Source organism: Geotrypetes seraphini, chromosome 13, assembly GCF_902459505.1.
Source record: "Geotrypetes seraphini chromosome 13, aGeoSer1.1, whole genome shotgun sequence".
NCBI classification, from domain to species: Eukaryota; Metazoa; Chordata; class Amphibia; order Gymnophiona; family Dermophiidae; genus Geotrypetes; species Geotrypetes seraphini.
The window spans coordinates 74219248-74232178 of NC_047096.1; the positions used below are offsets into that span (position 1 = coordinate 74219248).

The window sequence follows — 12931 nt, forward strand, 5'->3', positions numbered from 1 at the left end:
ACTATTCACCTTTCTCCTGATCCCCATAAACCTTCCTGTCCTTTCTGTGACAGTGCTGCCAGGGATGGTATTAGCAAAGTGATGTGCTGTTTTTTTTATGCCAGAAGTTCAATAACTGGGTGCTTCTATTTCCTCATTGTTCCTCCAGATCAGTTCAGATGTGTGCTGTACTCTTCGGCCAGCAGGTGGAGACTGAGAACTACTGATTCAGTGCTTTCACTCTGTAAAAGATCCTATCTATCCCCTAACCAGCCAGTATTTCTCAGTCTCCAGCAGATGGTAGGTAAGACGCTGTGCATCCCAGTTGTGGTTTGGTAGGATGGATGAGGTTGGGTTTTTTTTTGTTTTTTTAAAATTCCTTTTTATTGAAAGTTTTCATATTACAAACTCACACACCTAAAATTCAACAGTAGACAACGCAAGGCCCTCCGTGTTAGTCCTATACAAAGACCTAGACCCCCCCCACCCAAAAGACCCACCCGTCCCAAACCCCCACCACTGCCCCCCACCCCTGCACTCCAATGTCAGAAGTTCAGAAGAGAACTTCTAGCTCTATGAGACAGACCCTCCCAAACTGGGGCCCAAATTCTCTTAAATTTTCACCAGGGACCAGGACCACCCCTACGTACATCCAAATATTCAAATTTTAATAATGTAAACCGTGGGCACCTCAGGTTGGCACCACAGTACAAGGATACATTTTCTGGCCAATAATGATGCTTTGTGTAACAGCAAATTACCCCGTCTAGACAAACCCAATGTAGTAACTTGGGAGAAAAGCAGAATATCCGCCCGCAGGGGGATCGGCTTACTCAATATAGTTTGTAAATACAGAGCAACAAAGGACCAAAAAGTCTGAAGTCGGTCACAAGACCAAAACATATGAAGCAAACCTGCTTGGGACATTGAGCATGAGAGGCAAACCCAGAAACATAGGCCCGGTAGGGAGATACATACAACCGCAGAAGAAACTTATGGATGAGGTTTAAAAATGTATATATTTTTTTCACTTGACATGGTATACAAATTTGTTTTATTAGTGATAGATCCATTTCATTATGTTTTGGTTTGGTCTTTTTATGGATCTAAAATAAACTTTTTCATATTTGTTTTGCCATTTTTCTTTATGAATCTTGTACTTTGCTTAGTCCTATGTATTCAAAAAAAGAGTGGGGGATTAAAAGTCAAAGAGGGTCTGTAGAACTTAGTAGTTTGGGTCCCCCCTTCCAGTTTGGTCTTGAATTTCCCCCCCACCCCACCCATTCTTGGGCGGGTCCTTTGAGAGCAATCTTTGAGCAAAAAAGCAGCTAAGAAGCACAGTTTTGTTTTGGTTTAGAGAATGACATGGTGACAAAATTCATCACCGTTCCCGTCCCCACGGATAACCGCGGGAAACCATCTTCATGTCATTCTTTAAGGAGAGAGGGAAGAGTCAGAGTATGAATGGCCACAACCACTGACCCTCAAGCTTTGCTTTGAAGAATGCTGGTGTAGAAGGACCGAGGTTGAGATAGACACTCAAGAATGACAGTCTCTGGTATCCAGAGCAGATATTGTGATGTCATAATGCCTCATTCCACCAGTGCCTAAGAGCCAATCACATCAGTGATGTCACAATGGCTTCATTATCCTTGGCTCACATAAGAATCAGAGTATGAATGGCCACAACCACTGACCCTCAAGCTTTGCTTTGAAGAATGCTGTTGTAGAAGGACCGAGGTTGAAACAGACACTACAGAATGACAGTCTCTGGTATCCAGAGCAGATATTGTGATGTCATAATGCCTCATTCCACCAGTGCCTAAGAGCCAATCACATCAGTGATGTCACAATGGCTTCATTATCCTTGGCTCACATAAGAATCAGAGTATGAATGGCCACAACCACTGACCCTCAAGCTTTGCTTTGAAGAATGCTGGTGTAGAAGGACCGAGGTTGAGATAGACACTCAAGAATGACAGTCTCTGGTATCCAGAGCAGATATTGTGATGTCATAATGCCTCATTCCACCAGTGCCTAAGAGCCAATCACATCAGTGATGTCACAATGGCTTCATTATCCTTGGCTCACATAAGAATCAGAGTATGAATGGCCACAACCACTGACCCGCAAGCTTTGCTTTGAAGAATGCTGGTGTAGAAGGACTGAGGTTGAAATAGACACTAGAAAATGACATGGGATTATTTCCCGCGGGGACGGGAACAGTGATGAATTTTGTCACCGTGTCATTCTCTATTTTGGTTTTTAAAGGCTAACACACAAGTAATAGAGAAGTAAGGCTCTGTACTGTTGACAGCCAGGGATCGGTGGAAAGGGAGACGATGAAAGCAAGTAAGTTGTGTGGAAGGGCGGGCTTAAGAATAGAAATGGCAAGGTCAATGAAGGAGCAGTGCGCAAGTCAGCACAGTGGTGACGGGACTAAAGCGCGCCGGACAATCGCACGCGGACAAAGACGCTAAGACAAATGCGCACAGGGCGTCAGTGTGCCGGATTAAAAGGTAACTTTAAAGCGCTCCAAGGGGGGATGTGGAGGGAAACCCCCCCCACCACCACTTTACTTAGAAGTATTGCCGCTACCGTTGGAGGAGGGGTCATTTTTAAAGTCCTCCAAGGGGTGGGTGTCCAGCGCGGGCCATTCAGCACGGCTCTCTGCACTAGAAACTGCTGTCGCAGTTTTGTAAATGTCCCAAAAACTTAATGTCTTTAAACTGAAAATATAAACAAAGAATCCAATTCCTATCATATTCCAGGGCCGCATCGAGGCGGAGGAAGATATCTTCTTTTTCAAGGGTCCCACAACAACAAGAGGGCATCCGTTGAAAATCAGGGGCGGGAAACTACGAGGTGACACCAGGAAATTCTTTTTCACTGAAAGAGTGGTTGATCGCTGGAATAGTCTTCCACTACAGGTGATTGAGGCCAGCAGCGTGCCTGATTTTAAGGCCAAATGGGATCGGCACATGGGATCTATTCACAGGGCAAAGGTAGGGGAGGGACATTAGGGTGGGCAGACTAGATGGGCCGTGGGCCCTTATCTGCCGTCTATTTCTATGTTTCTATGTTTCTAAGCTATCAAAGTTGCCTTAGTTAGAACAGGCATAGAATCTTCTAGGGAGCCAGTAAGATCAAAACTAGCCCCTTCATCTTGTTCATTAGCCTCTTTATTTACTGGAATACCTGAGTTAACATAAAAAGCTTAATTGGTAGTAAAGTCTCAATAGGAATCTGTAGAATTTCCTTAAAAGTATCCATCTCCAGAGGACAAAGAACCAGAGATTTAGGGAAATTCAAAAAAACTTAATTCAGTCTACGATCATAGTTCTCCAAAGCTTCCAATTTTTGAAGAATATTTATATTATCTCTCATTAAAGCTGACTGAACAGATTGAATCTTCCCCATAAATCTTTCAGTATCCAGTGCAGATAGACTCCCCTGATTGCTTCATTTATTCTTTGACTAACTCAGGAATTTGTAAAACATCAAGTCGAACGAACAAAACAGACTCCTTATCACTTACAGATTCCCATACTTCTTCTAGTGTAATCTTCTCAGGTCTTTTCTTCAAATGAGGTAAGATCTTATTCCCAATCACAGTCACCATCAAGTCATCTATAAGATGGAGCAGCAAAACCACCAACTGCCCCTTTCGTTAATTCACCCAGCTTCTGTGCTGGCCTCCCGATGTCTTCAGAAGGTCGGTTTGACAGCATCCCAGCTGCTGTGTGAGGAGCGGCAGCTCCTTTGGCATCCAACACTTCGCTCACTACCAAATCAAGAGAGAACTCTTCCAGGCTGAGGTGTAATATCGCAGGATTCGGGGATTAGCGTGATGTCTAAAATGCTAGAAGCCAAGACCCCTAACACATACTCTTGCTCCTCAATTTTCTGTTCCACTTGTGGGAGAACGGAGCTCTCCAAGGTCTGCTTGGTCAAGACTGGGGAGCATGTTGATTCAGCTGGGTAAACGTGGTTCTTCTCTTTGCACTTAACCATAATGGTTAACAAATAGTACAGCATTCTCCTATCCACATGTCTGTTGAAGTCTCCATCTTGCTGGACTCCTGCAGGTTTGGGACACTCTTCATCTGGTTTCTCCTTGAAGGCCTGTCTGATATGGGTGGCCCTACAGCATAGCCCTTCAAGTCATTGAAACACACAAGCCCGTCCACAACTACAAGATGGTTGTCCCTTCAGAGGGGGGCCAATGATTTGTTATGGTGGTGCTTAGACAGCTACTGCAAAAGTTGTGAAGCAAGGCCAGTGCCAGGTAGACTTCTACAGTCTATTCTGGCAGGTCAGAATCAAGTATGCATATTTTATATCACACTTATATGCTATGAATATAGATGTTTTGCATCTCTGTGGGGAGGAGAAGCCATAAGGTTGAAATGAGAGCAAAGGTGGGTAACCTTGGTCCTCGAGTGCCGCAACCCAGCCGGGTTTTCATGATTTCTCCAACGAATATGCATGAGATCCATTTTTATGAACTGCCTCCATGGTATGCAAATGGATCTCATGCATATTCGTTAGGGAAATCATGAAAACCCAACTGGGTGGCAGCCCCTTGAGGACCAAGGTTGTTCACCCTGAATTAGAGAGCAAAATGTTGTTCATTAGCAATATGGTTAGATTGTTGATTTAATTGTTACAATGAATGTGAGTATGATGAGGCCATGATAATAAGACTATTGGTATTGTGGCATCGTGCAGAACTGCTTATATGTGATAAGGTTGGTAACTAATTGAATACTGGCATCACAATTAGGGCAGTTAGCAATCTTGGCTGTTTAGAGTGGTGGATGTGACTCTGGCTGTCTTGTTGGGCAGACTGGATTAACCATGTAGATCTTTTATCTGCCATCATTTACTATGTAAGTAGTCATGCTCTATGCCCTGTTCTTCCTTTTTGCTGAAGGTAGTTTCTGCCTTTCATATCAGTCAGTCAGTGGTTTTACCCTCCAGGCGGGAAGATTGTCAGGAGGAGTTTTGTGTTTCCTGGAAAGAGTTTGGACTATTACTTACCATCTGGGCTGGGTAGTTCTGGAGGCCACAGTATGCAACTCTGGCCCTCTCCCATTTAGGAAAGGGACTTTTCCTTCAGAGTCTCTTGTTAGTGGGTCTCTCTCACTTCTGGTCTTAAGTTATTTCTATCGTCCTTCAGTCTAGAGAATTTTCTATTTGTACAGTTTATGCCAGAGTCTGGAATGTATTTATTTAGTTAAAACTTTTTTTATACCGTTAAAAACTAAACGGTTTATGTTAATTAAAACATGCATAAGATAAAAACAAACCAAATAATAAAATCTACATAATTAAACAATTTCTTCTCTGAAAATGTCAACTAAATAAATCACAAGAATACAATAGCAAACATGGTTAAGCAGATTCTTATCTTCAAATACCGACTTATAAATCGCAAAAATGCAGTAACAAACAACTGGGTTTTTAACTGTTTCTTAAATTGAAACTGGTTTTTACACTCAGTCGCTACTGGCCCACCAGAGCATTCCACATTTTGACACCAGCAATACAGAAAGTCATCACTCTCGTGTCTGCATAATTTCCCTGCGCTATTGGAATTAATAGCTTTTGATTTTCGGATTGTAAAGATCTTTTTTTAAAATCTTTATTCATTTTTAAACTTATAATAAGTGTGATAACATATCCATACAAATAACCATAAATATATCACTTAATAATCAACAATGATACATATAATATTCTCTTATCTCCCCCCCCACCCTTATCTATCATATAATCAATACTTCTACAACATGTAACAATAAAAATACCCTCCCTCCCACCCCATAATTGAACTTGTAAATTTAAGGGAAACAAGATTTTTCTACTCATTACAATACTTTGTTAATGGCTCCCAAATATCTTGAAATTTCCTGAAACAACCCTGTTGTATTGCAATAAGTCTCTCCATTTTATAAATATGACATAAGGAGTTCCACCAAAAATTATAATTTAATCTATTCCAATTTTTCCAATTCTATGTAATTTGTTGAATGGCAACCCCAGTCATTATAAGTAATAATTTGTTATTATTTGTAGATATCTGACTTTTTGCTCTCATTGCCATACCAAACAGCACAGTATCATATGATAATGCCACAGGGTTATCTAATAAACAGATTGTAAAGATCTATTAGGCTTATAGAGTGCCACAACTTCTCAAAAGTACCATAGTGCTTGATGGTAAATAGTCTGATGGACCACAGAAACTTTATGTTGCACCTGAAATACAACTGATAGCCAATGTAATTGCTTCAGAATTGGCATAATATTTATTTCTTATTTATTTATTTCTTCCATTTGTGCGTCGCACATATCTATACAAGCTCTAGGCGACATTACAGAGGAAGGGGTTAGACGAGGGTAGGGAGGACTATTTAGGGCAGGAAGGCGTGGAGAGGAGAGAAGCATGTCGAATATTTGATAGAAATTCCTAACTTTACAGATTGGAGCATCTAAATGAATTAAAGTAATATGTGAAAAGGAATAGAAGGGAGGAACCGTTAAACAATAGAATTCAGTTAATAAAATAAAAAGAAGAGGGGTAAAAACAATGGAATAAAACTTAAAATAATTCATAAACTGGAAGAAAAAATTGAAAACCAAAATCATGTAAGTCTGGCAGAAGTCCAGTTTTCTGAAGCAGCTCTGTTGGCTCAGCATATTTTAAATAATCCCAATGGCAAAAGTCCAGACAGGACAGATATTAGCTCGGGCTTTCCAGCTGCTGCAGTCCCGACTCATCGCTTTCAGGCAGAAGATGCACAGAGATAGAACAATCCAGCGCCGGGCCGCACTACTCTCGGTGGGCGGCGGATGCTTATGGACGGTACTCTGCCTCCATCGGACAACCGGGAGGAGGAGTCCACGGCACGGTCCCACTCCACGGATCCAGAGACACCACCAGCTCCTCCCCCAATGAGAGAGCAGACGCCGCTCCATCCCGGGCAACAACCAGCAGCGATCCACCATGCCTCCACTGGTCCCGCCTCCAGCAACGATCTCCCCGCAGCAATCTCCAGTCACCACACGCAGATAGGAAGGGCCTCTTCTGAAAATGAACCATTCCAGGCCTTTAGGTTAGTAGACAGTTATGTTGTGATTCTATAACTGTCAAACTCCTCCTATCCAAGGTGTTTTCTGACTCGCCCGAGTGAAATTAAAAGAAATATAATAATAATAATAATAATAATAATAACTTTATTTGTATACCGCAATACCACAAGCAGTTCAGAGCGGTTTACAGAAGAAGAGGTTGTAGATATACAGTGATGTTACAGTAGATATTGTCAGGTACATTAGTAAAAAATTTCAATTACATTGGAAGTCGAGAGTGGTTAGGTAAAGTCGGGAATATGTCAGAGATACCACAAAGATTTCAGGGATACAGCAAGGCAGGAAGAAGGTTAGAGAAATTTATCAAAGAGGTAGGTTTTGATTGATTTCCTGAAGAATTGGTAGGCGGGAGTATTTGAAATGAGGGTGGATAGGCATTGTGCCATCCTGTCAACTGCAGAAGGAAAACAACGAAGGTGACTGATTGGTGTTTGATCTCGTTTATTGAATTAAAAGACTCAACATGATCATGTCCTTTCCTCGTACATATTGATGTTCCTTTTCTCACTTTGTTGAACTTTTTAAAAATGTATTTACTTATTTATTTCGTTTTCGATCCCGTTGTCCCCCAAAGAGCTCAGAACGGTTTACAGGTTAAACATACATATTATATAGTTGACAGGTTACAGTTTGTCATAATTATAGAACGGGTTTACTATCCAAGGGTGTATTCCAACTTGATACAAACTAGGGATCTAGTACAAATAGAGTTTCCAGGTTACAATTTGCATAGTTATCCATGGCAGTGCCTGTTTTTTTCAATACAATCTAATGTGACACATATTGATATCTAGTACCAATATACATTTCTCTGCCATTCATTTGTCATGGGCAGGTAATGGCTGTTTCTCCTTTGTGTGTACAGGAACATGCTAAAATGTGATAGTGTAAGGGACATATACCTGGTGTAACTATCATTGTCTTTGTGGTTTTATAGTATGACGTCTTTGTTATTTACTAGTCTGGCATGTATGAGGTTGATAGATATGTTTTTTTGTTGTGGGAGTGTATGAGGAAAAGGAGACTCCTCTCTGGTTGTGGGGGCTGTGTTGGGAGGGATTTTGGGGGGTCAGCATATCTGCCCTGGTTGGTAACTGGGATAGGAAAGCACATGATGTAAACCACTTAGATTGGTCTGGTACAGTAATTGCGGTATCGCAAATGTGAAATAAAGAATTGTGTAAGAGAGCATCCTTTCAAACCTGGAGGCAGGAAGTACCGTATTTTCACGCATATAACGCGCGCGTTATACACGATTTTACAAACCGTGCATAACCATGCGCGTTATACGCGTCAGATTCACCCCGCAGGACCGCTCGCACCCCCACCCCAAAGGACTGCTCGCACGCACTTGCACCCGCACCCCCACCCCGAAGGACCGCTCGCATCCCCACAGCCTCCCGACCCCCCCCATCATGGAGAAGCTCCTACCGTTGTCCTGCTGCTTCCTCTGCCGGCGATCCCGGCCCTTCTGAGAGCCCTGCGTCTGCGCTGCTTCCTCTTCCGGCGGTCCCGCCCTTTCTCTGACGTCAGAGAAAGGGCGGGACCGCCGGAAGAGGAAGCAGCGCAGACACAGGGCTCACAGAAGGGCCGGGACCGCCGGCAGAGGAAGCAGCAGGACAACGGTACGAGCTTCTCCATGATGGGGGGGGGGGGGTCGGGAGGCTGTGGGGGTGCGAGTACGTGCGAGCGGTCCTTCGGGGTGGGGGTGAATTGGACGTCGGGGGGGGGCATCAGGCTTTCAGGGTGGGGACAGGACTTCAAGGGGAGAGGAGAGTCGGGGCGGGCGAAAGGAGAGTCGGGGCGGGCAAAAGGAGAGTCGGGGTGGCCAGAGGAGAGTCGGGCGGCGACGGGAGAGTCGGGGCGGCATGCGCGGTATACGGGTGCGCGCGGTATATACAAATTTATTTACATAAATTATAGTTTCCCGCGCGCTATACCCGTGTGCGCGTTTTACACGGGTGCGCGGTATATGAGTGAAAATACGGTAGTTTCCCTTTGTGGTAGCGTTACATAATAAACTGACACTGCATTTGTCTCTGCACCTCCTGTAGCCTATCGGATGAGTGCTCTCACAAAAGCCACATGTCAGAGATGGATAGTCAGTGGCGAGGTTGTTGCTTTGAACAATTTGGCGTTCTGTGCAAAGGCCTAAATTCAGCCTTGGGATTCCCTTTGGAAACCAGCTGTATTTTTCAGGGAACCTGGCAGCTTCTGTTTGAAGCAGCTGCCTCCACACTGGGATGAGGTGGGGGGAGAGGGAGCAGAATAGTGCATGATAGAAGGAGCCAGAGCGATATCAGGGGTTGCATCTACTTGAACTCTGGAGGGCAATAAAACAAGCCATCTCTAACATGACTGAAAAGTGGAGACAGCAATTATGGGTTTTGCTTTGGATGTTCCAAGCTTCCAGGGTGTTTTTGGCCCATGATGGAGTTGAATCTTGTAAGAGAGCGGTCTTTTTGTTGAGTGGTACAGCTTTTACGTTTTCTGATTCCAGTGCTCAAGAGATTACACCCCCCCACCCACAACCTTGGCCCTTCTTGGCTTATTTTAGATAATTGGATCCAATTTTTTTTGTAGGAACACTGATGAAATTGTGCGAAAAGTACATATGTTCCCATACAATCATGAAATGCGGGCTGTACATTCCAGAGGTCTCAAACTATGTAAAGTGGGATGGTGAGGTGCTATCTTAGGGATAGGCAAGAAGAAATGCCAGCCTTCCTCAGGATGCAACAAAAACATTTGAGCCCCATGATGCCATAACCAAACCATTTTTTTGTGTCTTGTTTAAGAATATTGCAGATTCAGATTTTCATTTGGAGCAGTCACCCAGACAGGTCTCTGTTCCTTTGATAGAATATATTTAATAATGCCCATTTTTAATAGCTGGTTTCCCAATTCACTTGATTACTTAATGTGTGCCTTGCCTCTCTTCCCCATCCTTTTTGTTGTCTGCCGCTTCTTATCAGTCTACACTTCCCCCTCAATATTTGCGGAGGTTAGGGGCAGAGTTAGCCCGCGAATATTGAAAAAATGCAAATAACTTTTAGGACCGACTCTGACCCACCCGCGCCTCCCGGACCTCTCCACACCTTACCTGGTGATCTAGCGGTGAAGCGGGGCAGGAGCCCTACGCTCTTGCCCCGTGCAGAGCCGTCCACAAAAATGGCTGCTGTGAGTTCCTGCTGTAGTCTCGCGAGACCACAGGAACTCACAGCAGTCATTTTTGTGGACGGCTCTGCACGGGGCAGGAGCGTAGGATGATCGCTTCACCGCTAGACCACCAGGTAAGGTGTGGAGAGGTCCGGGAGGCAGGAGGGAGTCGGGGGTAGTTCTGGATTTATAAACCCGCAAATAACCAAAGTCGCGAGTCCTAAACCCGTGAATAGGGAGGGAGAAGTGTACAGCATTTCTTTTGCTTCTAGGTTTGTTCTCTTAGTCTCCACCTCCATTCTCATTCGTTCTTCCTAGCGCTCTGTTTTTGCTTTCCGCCCTGGTTGTTGTACATCTGTACCTCTTCCCTGGCTTTCCTCAATCAGCTTCTATTTTTTTTTTTTTTCTTTTCGTTTTATCCTCTCAACTGCCTGTCTTTGTTTGTTTTCTCTTCCCCTTTACGCTCTAGAAGCAGCTGCTGCTTGATTTAGTCTATATATAGCACCGTTTTTCAAAGTAATTACAATAAAAGTGTTGAAAAGCAGATTATCTGATGCTGGCTCTCTTCTCCCCGCCCCGCTCGTAACACTTGTCTTGTTTGCTTAGCAAACTCTCTTTCTCCTCCTTTTTTTTCTCCACAGAGGGTGAACCTATGGTTTCTGGGTAGACCCTCCGTGGATAGAGCGCATGGCAAAGTGACAGAACACTTCACACTTGCAGGGTCAGTGGTGGCCAAATTGCGGCCTGTGGTAACTTCACCTCAGAAGAAAGGGCAGAAGGACAGTCGTCGAGCTTGTCTGATTGGGAGCTGGCATTGTTAATTTGGGGGGGCACATTCCGTTTCTGGTGTCTTTTGATGCTATGAGAATAGCTCCCGAGGGCGGTTACTAGCGTGAGGTGTGTGTTCTTAGGTTAAAGTCTGAGAAGTTGGCTCTTGCTGCGATGCCAGTCAGGTAGAAACAGATCCTCCCTGTTTTTGCTGACACAGAACAAGGGGTAAAATACATGCCAGCTTAAAGTAAGTGCTACCCACGTGGTGCGAGGAATACATTGATCGTTGTCCATTCATTGCTTAGCCAGAACTATGTTCCCTACAAGCAGCTGTCTACTGTTAACAGTTGATGCTGGATTTCTTTTTAATGTTAAGCATCTGTGTCTCTTTCTTTCTATTTCAGGAATTGATGTTAAACCTGTGCTGGCCATGCCAAATTCAAGCAACAGCAGCAGCCCTGTCGACCTACGGCCAGAGCCCCGGTTAGCTTTGCCGAGCGTGGACCCAGTCGTGCGGGAGCAGCAGCTCCAGCACGAGCTCCTCCTCCTGAAGCAACAGCAGCAGCTCCAAAAGCAGCTCCTCTTTGCCGAATTCCAGAAGCAGCACGAGCACCTGACCCGCCAGCATGAGGTGCAACTTCAGAAACACCTCAAGGTGACCCTCCTGCCTCATGCCCTTCCGCTTCCCATCTTCTCCGTCCGCCTTCCTCCTGCCTGTTTCCAGTCTCTTCACGTCCCTTCATTGCCCTTCTCCTATGCCTACTTGTGTTGCCACCTTAGCGCCAACTGGGACTGTCTTAGCATTGCTATTTCTGATTCCCTCCTTTCTCTGTAGTCCTCCGCTTTCTGTGAAGATGCAGTGCTGATCTGTTCCAGGATCCCCCACTTCCCCATCTTTGCAGCTTGTTTTCTCTGCCTCTTAAGTGTAATCTCACTGCATCTGAGGTTCTCCCTTCCCCATCTGTCATGTACCTGACCCAGCCCTGACTGAAGCGACTCTCTCTGTGGCAGCAGCAGCAGCAAGAGATCCTGGCAGCCAAGCGCCAGCAAGAGCTGGAGCAGCAACGCAAACGGGAACAGCAGCACCAAGAGGAGCTGGAGAAGCAGCGGCTGGAACAGCAGCTCCTTATCTTACGCAACAAGGAGAAGAGCAAAGAGAGTGAGTCTTAAAGGAACGGAGCAGACAAAAGAAGATTGAGAGGAGAGCAGCGCCCGGCCTTCTCTGTTCTTCATACCTCTCAGTCACTATAGTTCCAGGCAATGAAAAGTGTCCCGCAAACTAAACTCGGGGCCGCGGCTGGAGAGCGTCTGGAAATGCGCAGATGCGACGCAATAATGTCACGGGCGTGGGTGACATCATTGCGTCGACATGCGCGGGAGGCCCTCCAGATGGGGCCCCGGGCCTGCTGTTACTAAGCCGGAGGGAGGTGGGGAGGGGGGGGGTGCTGGCGAAGGAGATGCCGGCTAACTGCCTACAGGACGTGCCTCTCGCGGCGAGCGGCACATCCTGTGAGCAGTCTGCCGGCGCCTCTCCTCCTCGCCGGCATCTCGCGGCACACAGTTTGCGATACACTGAAAAGAGAGTCATTGGAAGTGGCATACGTGGATTGTGTATTGATGGCTCTTAGAACACTGTAGCACAAGCTGGTCCTTTCTGGACTGGCCCAGTGGTTCTACACCAGTGTCGCATTGGTGATCTCCAGATTTAGTTTTCAGAAGCTATCTTCTGCTCCTGGGCTGCGATAACTGCAAAAGTGACCTTCGCAGCCTCTGGAGTTTTGGGAGGGGCCGGGTGAGATATTTTAGCCTCAGTTGTGACATGTGATGGCCAGACTAGGGGTGCATGCTAGATTTCAGAGGGATA

The 12931-nt window shown here is 45.2% G+C and overlaps 1 protein-coding gene across 6 annotated transcripts in view; it reads left to right on the plus strand.

The window, feature by feature from the left end:
- Positions 1–12931, plus strand: part of HDAC5 (histone deacetylase 5) — a 205341-nt gene that overhangs the window by 119480 nt on the left and 72930 nt on the right. For 4 of the 6 annotated variants that reach the window (XM_033917883.1, XM_033917884.1, XM_033917880.1 and 1 more), the window contains 2 exons: positions 11472–11722; positions 12079–12226. In XM_033917883.1, the coding sequence (XP_033773774.1) occupies positions 11472–11722; positions 12079–12226 (399 nt within the window). The remainder of the gene's footprint in view (positions 1–11471; positions 11723–12078; positions 12227–12931) is intronic. The other 2 variants (XM_033917881.1, XM_033917879.1) reach the window with 1 other exon arrangement.